Here is a 16,756-nt window from a genome sequence, read left to right as displayed (position 1 = left end):
GTTTAATTTAAACTTCCACCTGCTAAAGCCATACTAGTACCTTTTTAAATGCCTGTCTTTAATACTTCAGTGACTGGCTTTGTAAGATTTAAATGGTTTTCAAACAATTGTGATGCACATACACTCCCTAACAAAAGTCTTGTCGCCTATCCAAGTTTTAGGAACAACAAATAATAACTTCTAGTTGGACATTTGGTATAAGAAGTGGCTTATATGAAAGGCAAAGACCTCTAGGTCTGACTTTTAGACAAAAGTCTTGTCACTTAACCGAAATAATGGACAGTATGAAATATAAAGTCATGGTGCAGTGGATAAAGAACTTGTATTGTGTATGACTCCCATGAGCTTGAACGACTGCATCTCTGCAATGACTGAAATAACTGCATAAAGTCATCTGGAGGCAAAGAAAGCTTTTTGCAGGATTTCCAGAGTTCATCAAGATTCTTTGGATTCATCTTCATTGACTCCTCGATTTTACCCCAGACACGCTCATGTTCATGTCTGGTGACTGGGCTGGCCAAACCTGGAGCACCTTGACCTTTCACCAGCATCTGAGGAACTTTGATGTGGAGGCTGAAGTATGAGAAGGGGCACTATCCAGCTGAAGAATTTGCCCTCTCCTGTCATTTGTAATGTAATGGGCAGCACAAATGTCTTGATACCTCAGGCTGTTGATGTTGCCATCCACTCTGTAGATCTCTCGCACACCCCCATACGGAATGTAACCCCAAACTATGATTTTTCCTTCACCAAACTTGACTGATTTCTGTGAGAATCTTGGGCCCATGCGGGTAGGTCGTCAGTATTTGTTGTCATTGGGATACAGTTCAACATTATTTATCAGAACATTTTACCTTCTGCCACTTTGGCAAATGATCAACTAGAAGTCAAGTTATTTTTTTGTTGTTTTACAGCTAGGATCCACAACAAGACTTTTGTTAGGTAGTGTATATAATTATCTTTCTAAATATTAGTATAAATTCTAATTAAGTATTTTTAACCATGACTTACTGATGACGCCTACTAAATTAGCTCAAGTGTAACAATATTTGTATATAGAACAAGAATCATTTGGTGACACATTGAAATACTTAATTTATATATAAAATCTTTGCCACTATCATTAAAACCATAAATGTCATATATTTTAATAAATACTGGTCATAACATAAATTATTGTATAATTTTTACATAAATATGTTACATTGAATGATGCATTTCATTCAGATTTTGTACTTAGTTATTTTTAAAATAAAATAATTTATTTGAAACAAGACTGAATATCTTTTTATTTAATATTTTAAATCAAATCACCTTTATAAATTTAATTAAGTGCAGACACCAAAATTGAACACCATCTTCATAGCATACAGTAACATACAATCATTTGTCACAGAAAACGTGATTAAAAAAAGTTAAAGACCAATACACATGCATAAGAGAGTTAAATCTGAAATCTTTTATCTGATCATTCATTACTTTATTGTTTTACAGGAAACCTTTGGCTTGTGTTTTCTCTGATGTATTTAAGCGGAATCTGCTGTGCTTTCTGCACCTGATTCACCCAGGATATCCTAAAGACAGTGTTCTCCATCTGCTCCAGTGTCTGTCTAAGGAGGACGGAGAAAAACAATGGGTTTCTGCCTTAATCACACAGCTCAAAAGAGATATTGAGGGAGCTAGGAAAGGAACCCTTCTGTCCTCAAACTGTACAGAAACACTGAAGAGTCTCTGTGGAAGATTTCGGGATACTGATGTAAAGGGAGGATGGACATCCTGTTTCGAGGTGCTGGAAGCAAAGGGTGAAGAAACCGACATGTCAGTTTTATCCCAGAAAAAAAGGAAAAGCGACAAAATGGATCTTGATGAAGACACACAGGAAGATCCTCAAAGTAAAAAGGTAAAGATGGATTTCTCTTCAAGTAAAGATGAAGAGCGAATGATTGAAGAGGAGGAAGCTGAAATCAGAAGATCAGAGATGGATCAGAGCGCTGGCTCTGTGTCACAGGCTCGATCTGATCTGTTAGGCTTTTCAAAAAACCTGCCAGACCACATGAAGGTAAGGTGGATATTCCACAGACACGTATATAACCTGTTTTTCATAATTTGACAATTGCATTTTCAACACCATAGAAAAAATATTATAAAAAATGTCTTGGCCACAGAATGTTCAACTTTACATCACATGATTAAATTATATACAGCCCCCCTGTTTATTTTTTTCCCCAATTTCCGTTTAATGGAGGGAAGATTTCTTCAACACATTTTTAAACATAATAGTTTTAATAACTCATTTCTAATAACTGATTTATTTTATCTTTGTCATGATGACAGTAAATAATATTTTAATAGATATTTTTCATAACACTAGTATTCAGCTTAAAGTGACACTTCAAGGCTTAACTAGGTTAATTAGGTTAACTAGGCAGGTTAGGGTAATTAGGCAAGTTATTGTATAACGATGGTTTGTTCTGTAGACTATCGAAAAAATCTAGCTTAAAGGGGCTAATAATTTTGACCTTAAAATGTTTTTCAAAAAATTTAAAACTGCTTTTATTTTAGCCGAAATAAAACAAATAAGACTTTCTCCAGAAGAAAAAATATTATCAGATATACTGTGAAAATCTCCTTGCTGTGTTAAACATAATTTGGCAAATATAAAAAAAAAAAAAATTTAAAGGGGGGCTCATAATTCTGACTTCTACTCTATATTCTTAAATATATTCTAATATGAAAGGGTTATTATAAATTCTAATCTTTTGACCTAAATAAAAGCTTGATTATGCCATAATTTTAAAAGTTTAAGTTGTTATCAGATTTTATGCACACATTTTGGGTTCCCTTTTCAGGCTGCTCTTCCTGTCATTAAAGAATTATTAGATGCAGAGTCCGAGGTAAGAAATGTTTTTATTTATCATGCGAACATGTAGCTGTCTTTTATCTTCCAATATACAGAGTACACACACACACACACACACACACACACACACACACACACACACACACACACACACACATATATATATATATATATATATATATATGGGCTGGGTGGTGTGACTAAATATATACTATATATATAAATATGACTATATAAATAAATATATATTCCTAGAAAATCGTTATACATAAAAAGTGCTTTCACACCTGAGGGAACTTTTCATAGTTTCATAAAACTAAATAAATCTATTGTTGAGTTGTTTAAAATTTATATCATAAATCATTTGTAACAGAGTGGTACTGTGAAGCGATTAATCATATTCAAAACCAAAGGTTGTGTTTATTTCATAATTTTGTGTGTACTCTATATATTATTATATATATATATATATATATATATATATATATATATATATATATATATATATATATATATATAAATACACACATCAACGTAACATATGTGTAGAAAATGTTTGATTATTCATTCAATCATTCATTCATTTTCTTGTCAGCTTAGTCCCTTTTTTAATCCGGGGTCGCCACAGTGGAATGAACCACCAACTTATACAGAACATGTTTTATGTAGCGGATGCCCTTCCAGCCACAACCCATCTCTGGAAAACATCCATACACACTTACTCACACTCATACACTACGGACAATTTAGCCTTCCCAATTCACCTGTACCACATGCCTTGGACTGTAGGGGAAACTGGAACACCCGGAGGAAACCCATGCAAACGCAGGGAGAACATGCAAACTCCACACAGAAACGCCAACTGACCCAGCCGAGGCTCGAACCAGCGACCTTCTTGCTGTGAGGCGACAGCACTACCCACTGCGCCACTGCGTCGGTCATGTTTGATTAAATATGAAATATTTATATTTAGCTTAGAATACTGTAATTTGTTTAGCAATCACAGTAATTGTGACATTGCAGACCACTCTTAGAAGACCAGCCTAAAATGTGACCTTTTTGTCATCATAACAACAGAGTAATGAACAGTTGTATGCAACAAATCATTGCAAGAATGATTTATATAAATTATATTTTCAAAAGTTTTTTTGTTGTCCATTGCAGTGGGATGACAGCTCTGTATCAGCTCTGAAAGTACTCCATGAATGTGACCCCAATGAGGTTTGTGGTGCTTCAGTTCAAATTTAAATGCTTGTTTTTTTAACTTTCTTGCCCCTGAAAAGTTTGCATCAGTATGGATTTGTTGTGTCTGTTCTCAGGTGGAGGTTTTGTGTTCAGTGCTGTGTTTGTCTGAAGTGTCTGAGCAGAGTTTACCTCAGTTTTGCAGCTGTCTGCTGAAACTGACCCCTGACCTCAGTCACAGCACCGCTTCAGCTCTTATCACACACCTGCTGCTCAACAAGGTGAATGTAAAAAAATCTATTGTTATCAACTAATAGAAGAAATTTGTGATTATTATTATTATTTTTATTATTATTATTTATTTATTAATTATCATATTAATTATTTTTGAATGATCATAGTCCATAATATCTTTATTTTTAACTGTATTTTTTATTCTTGGTGAACCTCAAAAAACATTTATTAAACTCACATTCCCCAAACTTTTAAAGTTTTGTAGCATCTATATATTTCCTGTTATGGTTTGTTGTGGTGTACATTAATAACATTTTTACATCTAATGAGTTCAATTTAGCTTTTAAATGTACATTTGTGAAGTTTGCCATCATTACGCTTAATAACAACCACTTGTCTCAGATTCTGTCTCTTGCAGAACCGGCCTCTCGCTGTTTGGTGACGGCTGTAACGTCTCTCTGCTCTCGTTACCCCAGACCCACCTGCCAGGCTCTGATAGAGCCACTGTTACAGAAAGGTCAACTTGGTATGGTTACATTTGTTTTATTTACACCCGAGTATCATATTGTGGTTTATTTTTCACATTTAATTTCTATGATTTTTCATTAAACTTTAATTCTATTTTCCATAGGAAGCGCCCAGGCAGATTTGCTCTGTAGACTGGTGATAGACTGCCTTGAGCCTCATCACAGACTTCTTGTGTTTCGGTATGTCTGAATTACCACAGTTCAGCTTTCCGAAAGAAGTTTAGTATTCGCTTAATTTGCATTCAAATCTTAGGACAGCACTTGGAGCGTCTTGGGATGAGGGTGTGTTATCAGTCATTCATGCACTGCTGGATTCAAAGGTAATCTCGGAAATCTCTTGGATCTTAAAGAGTGATTTAGCTGTATGTTAATGATAACTGTTGCTATCCTCACAGCTTGAGTTGAGTCAAGAGGATTTCTGTCTCTTTGCTGAGCATCTTTGCAGCCAGTCTCCACATTTCAGCAAATCGATGAAGTTTGCCAAGATGCTGCTGAGCATTTTGACCAAGTATCAGTCCAATGTGAGTATAATGGTAATAACTAGTCTTTTTTTTAAAATCACCCAAACAGAACATTTAACCTCTACACTACCTGACAAAAGTCTTGTCGCCTATCCCAGTTTTAGGAACAACAAATAATAACTTGACTTCTAGTTGATCATTTGGTATCAGAAGTGGCTTATATGAGAAGCAAAAGTCTCTAGATTATGCTTATTTTACCAAAATAAAATATGATGATGCCTTGATTTTTAATTATTTAATCAGGACAGTAAGGTCTGACTTTGCTTAGACAAAAGTCTTGTCACTTAACAGAATTAATGTAGAGTATAGAATATAAAGTCATGGTGCAGTGGAAAAAGAATGAATATTGTGTCTGACTCCCATGAGCTTGGACGATTGCATCCATACATCTCTGCAATGACTCAAATAACTTATTAATAAAGTCATCTGGAAAGGCAACGAAAGCGTTCTTGCAGGACCCTCAGAGTTCATCAAGATTCTTTTTGATTCATCTTTAATGCCTCCTCCATCATCGTAGCCCAGACTTGCTCAATAATGTCAATAAGGAGCACTATCCTGCTGAGGAATTTTCTCATGTGGTTTGCAATGCAATGGGCAGCACAAATGTCTTGATACCTCAGGCTGTTGATATTGCCACCCCCTCTGTAGATCTGTCGCATGCCCCCATCCTGAATGTAACCCCAAACCATGATTTTTCCTTTCACCAAACAACTGATTTCTATGAGAATCTTGGGTCTATGTGGGTTCCAATAGGACTTCTGCAGTATTTGTGATGATTGGGATGCAGTTCAACAGATGATTCATCTGAAAAATCTGCCTTCTGTCACTTTTCCAAATAATCAACTAGAAGTCAAGTTATTTGTTGCTCTTACAACTGGAATCGACGACAAGACTTTAGTCAGGTAGTGTAAATTACAATTTATACATTGTTTTGTAATAAAAAATATGATGTTATTATCCTTAGAATTATAAGTACTAACAAACCTAAATGCGACATTTGATAGCACCTAATAAACGTCTTTTTAAAATGTGAAACAGGTTATTAAGGGCTTTTGTGTGTGTTTCAGGTGAATCCTGCATGCCACCACACACTTTCCAGTGTCTTGTCGTTTAATGAAACCTTCCTTAAGAAATCACTGCAGGCTGCATTAAAACGGATTTCCTTTTGAATCAAATGATTTAGATGGCACTTTCATGCAGGAGTTCCGGGTGATATTGTTCAGCACGTAGATTTTTCTCAATGCATAAAGAGTTCCACGCGCTGTTGTTGTATTGAGATGAAAAAATATACAATTAGATGTTAATAAATATAATATTATTTATTAAAAATGTTATTTTCAGTGAAATTGTCTGAAGTTTAATTATTTAAATGCTTTGTGCTGGACACATTTGACTGCTTAAAGATGAATTACTGTAATTGATAGGTTTAATGTCAGAATCAGAGCTTTATTGCTAGGTATGTTCACACATACCAGGAATTTGTTTTCGTGACAGAGCTTCTACAGTGCAACAGGATTACAGAGACAGGACAAAAAACAGATAATAAATATATTTAAAAAAAAATAGAAGTAAGTAGTGAGTGCAAATATACAGATTGACAAGTATATGTACAGGTATATTATTATATTCAACGTTATATGTGCAGCTGCTATGTGCAAATTGGCATGTAAAGTGTGTTGTTGAATAAGTGTATATGTGTATAAAAGTGTATAGCAAGTAGTGATGTTAGTTCCACAAATATTATCATCAAGTGTTCATGAGATGGATTGCCTGAGGGAAGAAACTGTTTCTGTGTCGGGCTGTTCTGGTGCGCAGTGCTCTGTAGCGTCGACCAGAAGGTAACAGTTCAAAGAGGCAGTGTGCTGGGTGTGAGGTGTTGTTCATGTTCATGAGGTGTTGATGTATGTTCATTATCAGTCAAAAGTTTGGAAATGTTTGTCAGAGTTGTTAATGTTTTTGAAAGATATCTCCTGCTAACTAAGGCTGCGTTCATTAATAAAAACAGTTATCTTGTGATTTGTAAAATATTATAGCAATTTAAAAGAATTGATCAAAGTTACATTTTCAACATAATTGCATCAATTAAAACATTGAAAACTCATTTCTGCCTCAAAATTTTGCAGAAAAATTGATACATTTTACTCAAAGTTACATTTATCTGAAATATTTTGTTTCATAATTTTGTAACTATATACTGGCTTTGATTTTGATACATTAAAATTATATTTATTAAAATTATTTTATTAAAAAGAAAACCATTTAATGGAACTTGAATGGCAATATATCACAGTTTGCACAAATGCATCACAATTGTTTTCGACTGATAATAAACAGAATATTTGCATGTTTTGTATTTCTGATCAAATAAATGCAGCCTTTTGAGTAGAAGGGTCGGAAATCAAAATTTTCACAGGTACTGTGTTACTGTACTGTAATTTCTTTTCTTTATTACACTTATTTTGGAATGACTAACTGGTACTTGTAACAGAATTGTACATGATAAATTCTGACACACAAAATACAGTCTGCTCATTTGGGTCTTTCTGTTGCCACAACAAACATGGCGGCTCCGGAAGTCTGTGTTTTCGTACTCAGGCGCATATATTCGGCGCAACTTCCCCTTATCCTTCCTTTTCCGAGCTCCGTGTGAAAGGAGAGACATCGCGGCAAAATGAGGCACGTGAAAATCTTCCCATATAACGTGTTTAATATATATTATAGCTTACGATTCATCGCTTAATTAATTAACTACCAAATATATTATCCAGCAATGTCGAGAGAACTGGTCAAGAGTTGTTTTTACCTTGACATTTTGGAGCAGTTTTCGACAGCTGCCGCGCATCTGAAATGCAATCTGATTCAATCTGAAGATTATTTGGCTTCGTGTGAAATTGTAATCGTTTATACTATTATAGTTTGCGATAAACCTGTGTTATATAGATATATTTGTTTTTAAAAAGTAGTCTTTGCTGACATGTTACGATCCAACCACCGGACTGATTGCTCATCCGGTCATTGGACCCTAAATACTTTCAGAACGAATTTTAGTAAAAAAAAAAAATCAATAAATTAATGTGCTTTTCTTATAAACATTTTCCCCCCGCAGCAAGGTCTCAAGAGACACGTTGTACGAGGCCGTTAAGGAGGTCCAGGCCGGTTCCCGTCGCAAGAAGAGAAAGTAAGTTTGGTGTTTTCACGAGATTATATGCCAGACCATTGTAATATTTGCATTATTTAGTGTTCAAATAGTCAGTTGGCCTCAATTTTAACATTTCATAGTAAATTCTCTTGCGCTGCTGCTTTGCTGAGTACTACTGTCTAGTTGCAAGTATTTTGCTAATGAACTTTGAACTTGCTGTTAAGCCATTGTAACATTCTGACAGTGATAACCTTGAATAAAAATATCATGGTTTGACAGTATTGCTCTAAAATATATATATATTAAATGTTTGGGTGAAAAACATCATGCCCCCCTCTTAACATTAATATTTTATTTTTATTAACGTTTAAAATGTTTTGGAGTAGTAAACATGGCAGGCTAAATAATGAATCATTGACTGCGGTTTTCATTATTTTTAAAAACATGTTTAAAATGGAAAAACCTTAAATAATAAATCTTACATGCAACTTAGGAATGATATAGCAGAAAACTTAGGTGGATTTAAAACCTTGACTTTTCCAGACCGCAGTATACCTTACTGTTTTCGTCTCATACATACTTAAAGGTTCCAAATCTTTGGTTTTTTTTTTTGGTTTTTTTTTTTAGTTGAAAAATGCAATTTTGACTAAAGCTGAAAACCTGTAACCATTGACTTCCATAGAAGGAAATGGAAACTATAGAAGTAAATATTTACAGTTTTCCAATGCTTCAAAATATCACCTCATGTGTTCAACAGAAGAAATACAAACAGGTTTGAACTATCCCTTTCTATGGATATCAGCATTTTCTTCACAGTTTTAATGTGCAGTTTATCTGAAATGTTTTACTTTTACCAGTAGCAGCGATTGCTCTCTCCTGTGGTGAATAGTGGCACAGTTATTAGTAATGTTGACATTTTTGCTTATTAAACTTGAGACTTGGGAACAAATTAAACGGCTCGCCACAAGCTTTACATTAAGGTAAAGTTGGTTTTATATTCGCACATTCAGACTTTCCCCTTAATAATATAATTTCATAAAAGTATTATTTGCTAACTCTAAATAGCGAAATCATATTAGCAGCCAATGACTATCAAAGTACAACATTGCTCACAGTCAAATAAAGTAATAAAGTAACATGGTAAACAATATAGAGACTTCTGAATAAACGAATGTGCGAATATAAAACTAAGTTTACCTCTAAGCTTTACTCAGTGCCATTTACCGTTGACGCCTATCTTATAAAACACCAGAGAATCAAGTTCAGTTGCATAATTTTGCACCACACTCTTGCATGGATCTTTTAGATGGCTTATTTCAAGATGATGTGATCTGCACTTATTTACGGTTTACTTATTTACTTCACTGTTTCGACTTGAGGCCTGCCTCAGTGTGTAATTTACACAGAGGAAAATGTTTTCTTTGGTTGAACGCTTTAACAGCACACTACTGTAAGTAAAGGTTGTATGTTTATGTTTTTTATTAATTGAATTTATTTTATATTTCAGGTTTCTTGAAACCGTGGAACTGCAGATCAGCTTGAAGAACTACGACCCTCAGAAGGACAAGCGTTTCTCAGGCACTGTCAGGTTCGGACCTTTACTGTATCGCCCAGCCTTCTCTCTGCCTGCCTGAATTACCAGTCTAGAATAGTTTTGGGTTTATTAAATAAAATGAATGGGCATGTTAAAGACCGGCAGTGGAGAAGTGCCTCGGGTAGTCTGTATGAACCACCCCTTCAGTGGGCCTGGTGAAGCAGGCGGACCCCTACCCTGGGTCTTAAAACATGAGGGGAGGCTATAGGTGATGGTGTTCATGCCGTCATACCTAAGCCGACCATTTTATTATATGCCTGTGCTATCGACACCTGATGCCAGCTAAGGTGGTGTGGGTAAGACTTTCCTGATCTGCCTCAAATGGGTCAAAGAGGGTCTGATGTGCTTGTGTTGGTCAGTAAACATTATCTGTTGCCCCTCACAGGCTGAAGACCACCCCGCGGCCCAAGTTCTCTGTCTGCGTTCTTGGAGACCAGCAGCATTGTGATGAAGCAAAGGCCGCTGAACTGCCACACATGGACATCGAGGCTCTTAAAAAGCTCAATAAGAACAAGAAACTGGTCAAGAAGCTTGGTGAGATTAAGAACCGAAATGGACAAGTAAATAACTCTTATGTGCTCAGTGCTGTAGCTTGTGGGCTAGGTTGACTTTTTGTGTGTGTGTTTTTTAGCAAAGAAGTACGATGCTTTCCTGGCCTCTGAGTCTCTGATCAAGCAGATTCCTCGTATCCTGGGCCCTGGCCTCAACAAGGCAGGAAAGTTTCCCTCTCTGCTCACCCATAATGAGAACCTGGGCACCAAGGTGGATGAGGTGAAATCCACCATCAAATTCCAGATGAAGAAGGTACATCTATAGTCGTGATATCTAAATTACATTTACACAAGCACACCCAAGTCTATTTGTTTTATCAATCATTGTGAAATTATTTGTTTTGCAAAATACTTTATTTTAATTGCAAATATTTCCATAATTTTTTTTTCGTAATTTCCAGTCAAGTATGTTAGATATGTGTATTATGCAAGACCAAAGGACTACTGAAATTTATGCTTTACCATCACATGTACAAAGTCTTTAAAACAGTTTAATAACTTTTCTTTTTCTCACTATTTTATTCAATTTAGAGTTTAATTATATATTAGTACTTGAAGTCTTTTTGTATTTGTTGGTTGATTTTTAATTGTATTTTTATAATTATAATGCTCTTGCCATGAAAATAGCCTTGGTTGCTTACATGGCATTAAATACGTTACATAATTGTATTATTTGTGTTAAATGTCAAATTTGTATGAATGAAGCTCAATTTACCAACTGCTTTTTAGGTCGGTTAATAAATTCTATGTGCGAAGCATATAGCAGTTTGATAGTTTATAAAACGCTGTAAATGCCAAATTTAATCAGTTTGATTAAATCACATTAGATTACCGTCAGAAGTCGAAGCATAAATTTTTAGGTATGTCAATTAATTGTTTCTTTGGTGCACTGCGACGCAGATGTGAACAATTCAGGATCGGTTAAGTAATCGACCCTAAATGTTACGTACTAGGGTTGGGTCGATAGACTATGCCATTGCCGATAAATGTCACGATGCTGAGCTGGCATCGCGATGCCCCGCCCCTGTCACAAACCCGCTCGCGAAAAATACTCACGCAGGCCCCGATTACACTAATACGTCTTCGTTTTAAAATGGCATTTTAGAACGAAAACACTCCACATCCACACTGGTGTTTCATCTAGCGTTTCTGAACAGCTCTCCGTTCACACGCACATCACGTGACAACACACACTGTCATGCGCTCGTCTGAGCTCCAGCCCAGGCAGTCAGCGTAATCTATCAGGTAATGTGTCACAGCGTCAGTACACTGCTTCAGTCTTTCGCTTTCACGCTTGTACTTAGTCATTTTAGCAAAAACTTCAGATACTGTGGGTTGGTTCCTGTTGATTGTGCACCTTTTTTTACCAACCAAATTTGTTGACTCCATTATAACAACACAGATCACTGCCTATTCATGCCAGAGTCCCGCGGAAAAAGTGATTGACAGGTATTTGTGTAACTTATCTTTGATTTAGTTATGGGTAGAACAAAGACCATGCGGGACAGGTAGTTGAAATGGTAGGCTACAAATAATTAATTTGTTACGAATTAACTCATCAATAATTAATTCACTGTCGCCTATGACGATGACGCCATCCTCCATCACGATGTTTCGCATTAGACATCGTACGATGCCAAATTGGTCGACATCACCCAACCCTATTATGTACTGACGTCATTTATCATACACTTGTGTGGTAGAAAACTGGTGAGGGAGGTGAGCAATTAATGCAGAAACTGCACTATACACTGCGTGAGTTTGAAGTCTTTCAGTGACACTGAAGTTACAGCATGGAGAAAATGAAAGTAAACCATTGAGTGCGTGATCATTTATAGACATTTAACGACTCTCTCAACAATGCTCAAAGCAACCAGGATAATATTTACATTTATTTGTTATAAATGCTCATTGGCATAATCTTAACCGAACGGTGAGACCAGTGTAGGTTCACACTTCTAATAAATTGAAATAATAATGGGGTATGTAACATGCATAATGGCCAGATTTCATTTCCTTTTTGTAGTTTACATGGCTGGCTTGGTATTATTTTTCCCAAAAAAAAAATTGTACTTTTTTTTTTTTTTTTTATTCCAGGCACCTAACGCACTGGTGTAAATTTGTGGCCAGAGTTTAGTTAACCAAATTATGAAAAGAGACAATTCTTGATGTCATTTCGATCTTGATTAATTTTTTTATGGTGGTCTCTGTCTCAATCAGGTTCTGTGTCTGGCTGTGGCCGTGGGTCATGTGAAGATGAGCGAGGAAGAGCTGGTCTACAACATCCACCTGGCTGTCAACTTCCTGGTGTCATTGCTGAAGAAAAACTGGCAGAACGTCAGAGCGCTTTACATCAAGAGCACCATGGGAAAACCACAGCGCCTCTACTAGAGACTCTGTTCCTCAGTTTTCTACAATAAATGTGGAGTTGATCCAAATGTCAGCTGCTCTTGTCTTTATTTTAATGACCCCAAATGAATGCTGAATGTTCTCGAACAACTGCTCCTCTTTAAACGTGCAAATGTCTTGTTTTAAATGAGAACAGTTTTGTAGATGGTTTAGTACATAAAGGTATAATGCCACAGTTTAATGCAAGATTGCTACACAAGCATGGGTTAAGTTTAATGTAGTGAAGCATGCTTTTTGAAGTTGGACAAGCCTCAATCGTGTCATTGTAATTAAGTGCTACACTTTAATGCCACAAAAACGGTGTATATGTAGCACTTCAAATTACAATGAAACGAACGGTTTTTCTGAGAGTTGTGGCTTGGTCACACTAGTTCATGTGGAAGCCATGATTCTAAATGGGGCTCATTAGTCTGCTGGTTTCCTCGTCTATCTTTTAATGAGATTATGCAGTGAATGAGGAGCAGGAAAGTGGTAGAGCAACAAGTCACCGTACATGTTATGGTAAGCGCTTGTCTATATATTTGTTGTAGTTCAATAGAAACGGCTTTATGTTGAGCAGTAGAAGAAAATGTGTATGTACTAAGACAGCAGTTATTGAGGCGTTGGAGTGATTTAGAAGCCTTAAACTTTTTCCTATAAGGATAAAGCAGCAAAGCTCTCTATATATGGCTTAATTTATTTGTTTATTATTCCGTATAGCATGTTTTCTACATAAGCGCAGTGTTGAAATAAGCTGTGAGAATTGTAAACTTTAATTCCCAAGGTGACCATTCTGTGAAGTATCGCAAATCTAATTCATGCATTGCTGAGTTCCTATTGCAATGTGCACTGAATGTTGTTTAATCTGTATTGTGTGGTCAGGCTTGTGAAGATCAAGTGCTGACTGGAAATCTTGCAGACAACAGTGTAAATGACTCCGAGGAAGGTATGGCTGGAAAAATACAGTTGCTTTTAAGTTCTCACCAGTATATTTAATTGAAGAGCGTAGCTATAATAGAATTGTATGTGACTTTTTGTTTGTAAGGGTTTCGAAATGAGGACCAAATTGATTCGGAAGAGCCATCTGTTTTTGAGAGGCTGGGTCCTTACAGGTGATTTGAGCAGAACTAAATAGGGAAATCCTGATATTTGATGCTTATTGGACGTTTACATTCCTATAATGTCTGTTCTTTCACTCCATGACAGTGGTGACATGACAGAGGATGAATTGGAGGTAATTGTTTCTATTTTAATTGAAATATTTAACAATGTTAACATCAGCTTGATGAGATATGGTGTTTTTGATTTATATTGATTTTAAACGAATAGCCCCATGTAGATTCTTTTTGCTTACTGTATTTTTTTCTCTAATTTGTACAATATTATAAATCAAGATCTTTTTTATCTTAAATGTGTATACTGTTTTGTAGAAATATTTAAACCAGTATCTGGTTTAACTGGAAAATTTTGTAATTATTTACCAAATAATACATTTAAAGGAACCACAAAGTTGTGGTTTTTGTGTTTTATTTTTCAGTACTTTTTAAATAGTTTTATGATTACTTGGTTTTATCAACTCGCAAAACACCTGCAGTATGTTTGGAAAATAGTATTTTATACGTTTATGAATAAATTGTATACACTGTTTTCCAAGCCTGTAAAACAATATGATCAAAAGTCACGACTTTTCATGTTTTATGTTATTTTAATTCATTTTAATAAGTTGATCCATATATATATATATATATATATATATATATATATATATATATATATATATATATATATATATATATATATATATATATATATATCTTAATGTTTTTAGTCTTTTTTATGTAAGTTGAAATGAGTTATAAAATAAATTAGATTCGACTTTAAAGAATTGAAGGCAGCAACGAATGTTTTACAGTAAAGGCTGTGTTTGCTGCGATCACAGGCTGCTTTCTCTCGGCTGTCTCTGGCCTTCCGCTGTGACCAGTACACGCTCGGCCAGAGACTGGAGACGGAGGAGCACGCACGGGACAATGCTGAGGACAACCTCAAACTGGAGGTGGAGAGAGGCATGGAAGTGCTCGAGGTATGAATACAATATTATAGGCTTTACAGCTTCAGACTATGGTAATTCTTGAAGTGTTTTAACCCTAGACACTGAAGGGAATGTGTTTCGACATCAAACGAGCCGGGCTTCTCCAGCGTCTTGAACTCTGTCTTAACGTCATCGGAGGAACCATCGGGCGAATCTCCAACACAGCAGAGGTTCTTGGGGCGGTGCATCAGGTACTGGTCAATTTTTAGACTTTTATCAGTACTGGGACCTCCATCAGAATATGATATGCAACACTCAGAAATAAAGCTACAGAAGCGGTCACTGTGCGGATTATTATTATATGCAATTTTAACTATTGTCTTCTAAAAACTAGGAGCTTGTCTGCAAAATTCACATTATAAACTCACTACTGTGAATTAAGATAATTTCTGAGGTAAAAGTTAGAATTGCAAGATATAAACTCTACAGTAGCCTATATCTGGATTCTTACTCCCCTGAATTGTCAGTTTATAACTTAGGCCTAATTAATTTTAATCTTGCGATTCTGACCTTAATTCAGGCGCTTTACACACACACAAAAAAGTGTAAACTCATTCCTAAATTTATAGAAATTGTTTTTTTCTCTGAGTATTTTACAAAACATTTTGGCTCTAATAGTTGCTTAATCATGAAGAGAACAAGTCAGATAGACCAAACCACAAATTATCCCAAAATGGCTGTTGCTGTCAATCTACAGTAAGCGTTTAAAAACACTAATAAGCTTTACATATTCTTTACATTCTATACAACTTTACGTATTCTCCCGTTTGCGTGGGTTTCCTCTGGGTGCTCCAGTTTCCTCCACAGACCAAACACATGTGCTATATAGGTGAATTAGATGATCTAAATTGGCCATAGTGTATGAGTGTGTGTGTGAATACATGAGTGTATGAGTGTTTCCCAGTAATGGGTTGCGGCTGGAATGACATCCATTACGTAAAAAACATTCTGGAATAGTTGGTGGTTCATTCTGCTGTGGCGACCCCTGGTGAACAAGAGAAAATGAAGGAATGAATAAGTTACCGTTTACTTGTTTTATTCATTCATTCATTTTCTTTTCAGCTTAGTCCCTTTATTAATCTGGGGTCGCCACAGCTGAATGAATCGCCAACTTATCCAGCACATGTTTGATGCAACGGACGCCCTTCCAGCTGCAACCCATCACTGGGAAACACCCATACACTCTTATTCACACACATACACTATGGATAATTTAGCTTACCCAATACTGTTTTTGGACTGTGGAGGAAACCGGAGGACCCGGAGGAAACCCACGAGTGCACAGGGAGAACATGTAAACTCCACACAGAAATGCCAACTGACCCAGCCGAGGCTCGAACCAGTGACCTTCTTGCTGTGAGGCGACAGCACTACCTACTGCGTCACCGTAGTGTGCATCTCTGTGTGCATAATTAGTAATCATGCTGACATCATCCATAGCTACAAGCTCAATTTTACTCTTGGCGTATGACGTCTCTTTATTTGTTAGTAAAGGTTTGTCTCAGCAGTCCCAGACTTATTTTTCTCGCAATTCTCAGAATTCTGAGCGAAAGGTCTGAATTATGAGCTAAAGTCTCAATAACCTTTATTATTCAGTGGTAAAAACATGCATACATACTTTCCCAAGTCTGGCATTCTTAACAGCTGATAGAAAACAAACAAGATGATTAA

At 36.0% G+C, this 16,756-nt stretch overlaps 2 protein-coding genes across 2 annotated transcripts in view; both read left to right on the top strand.

The window, feature by feature from the left end:
• fance (FA complementation group E) overlaps positions 1-7,463 on the top strand; it is a 7,849-nt gene extending 386 nt beyond the window's left edge. Inside the window, exons 2-10 of the mRNA XM_056463645.1 lie at positions 1,495-2,059; positions 2,850-2,894; positions 4,025-4,081; positions 4,180-4,323; positions 4,679-4,802; positions 4,908-4,983; positions 5,057-5,123; positions 5,199-5,324; positions 6,392-7,463. Coding sequence (XP_056319620.1) covers positions 1,495-2,059; positions 2,850-2,894; positions 4,025-4,081; positions 4,180-4,323; positions 4,679-4,802; positions 4,908-4,983; positions 5,057-5,123; positions 5,199-5,324; positions 6,392-6,493 — 1,306 coding nt within the window. The 3' untranslated portion in view covers positions 6,494-7,463. The remainder of the gene's footprint in view (positions 1-1,494; positions 2,060-2,849; positions 2,895-4,024; positions 4,082-4,179; positions 4,324-4,678; positions 4,803-4,907; positions 4,984-5,056; positions 5,124-5,198; positions 5,325-6,391) is intronic.
• Positions 7,464-7,900: 437 nt separating this feature from the next.
• On the top strand, positions 7,901-13,046 carry rpl10a (ribosomal protein L10a). Its single transcript, XM_056463644.1, has 6 exons — positions 7,901-8,000; positions 8,431-8,502; positions 9,971-10,051; positions 10,443-10,591; positions 10,689-10,861; positions 12,829-13,046. Exons 1-6 carry the CDS (start codon positions 7,996-7,998, stop codon positions 12,997-12,999), a joined length of 651 nt encoding a protein of 216 aa, XP_056319619.1. The 5' UTR covers positions 7,901-7,995; the 3' UTR covers positions 13,000-13,046.
• Positions 13,047-16,756: the final 3,710 nt, after the last annotated feature.

This window comes from Danio aesculapii, chromosome 8 (assembly GCF_903798145.1).
Source record: "Danio aesculapii chromosome 8, fDanAes4.1, whole genome shotgun sequence".
Lineage (NCBI taxonomy): Eukaryota > Metazoa > Chordata > Actinopteri > Cypriniformes > Danionidae > Danio > Danio aesculapii.
This window is presented reverse-complemented; position numbering and strand designations above follow the sequence as displayed.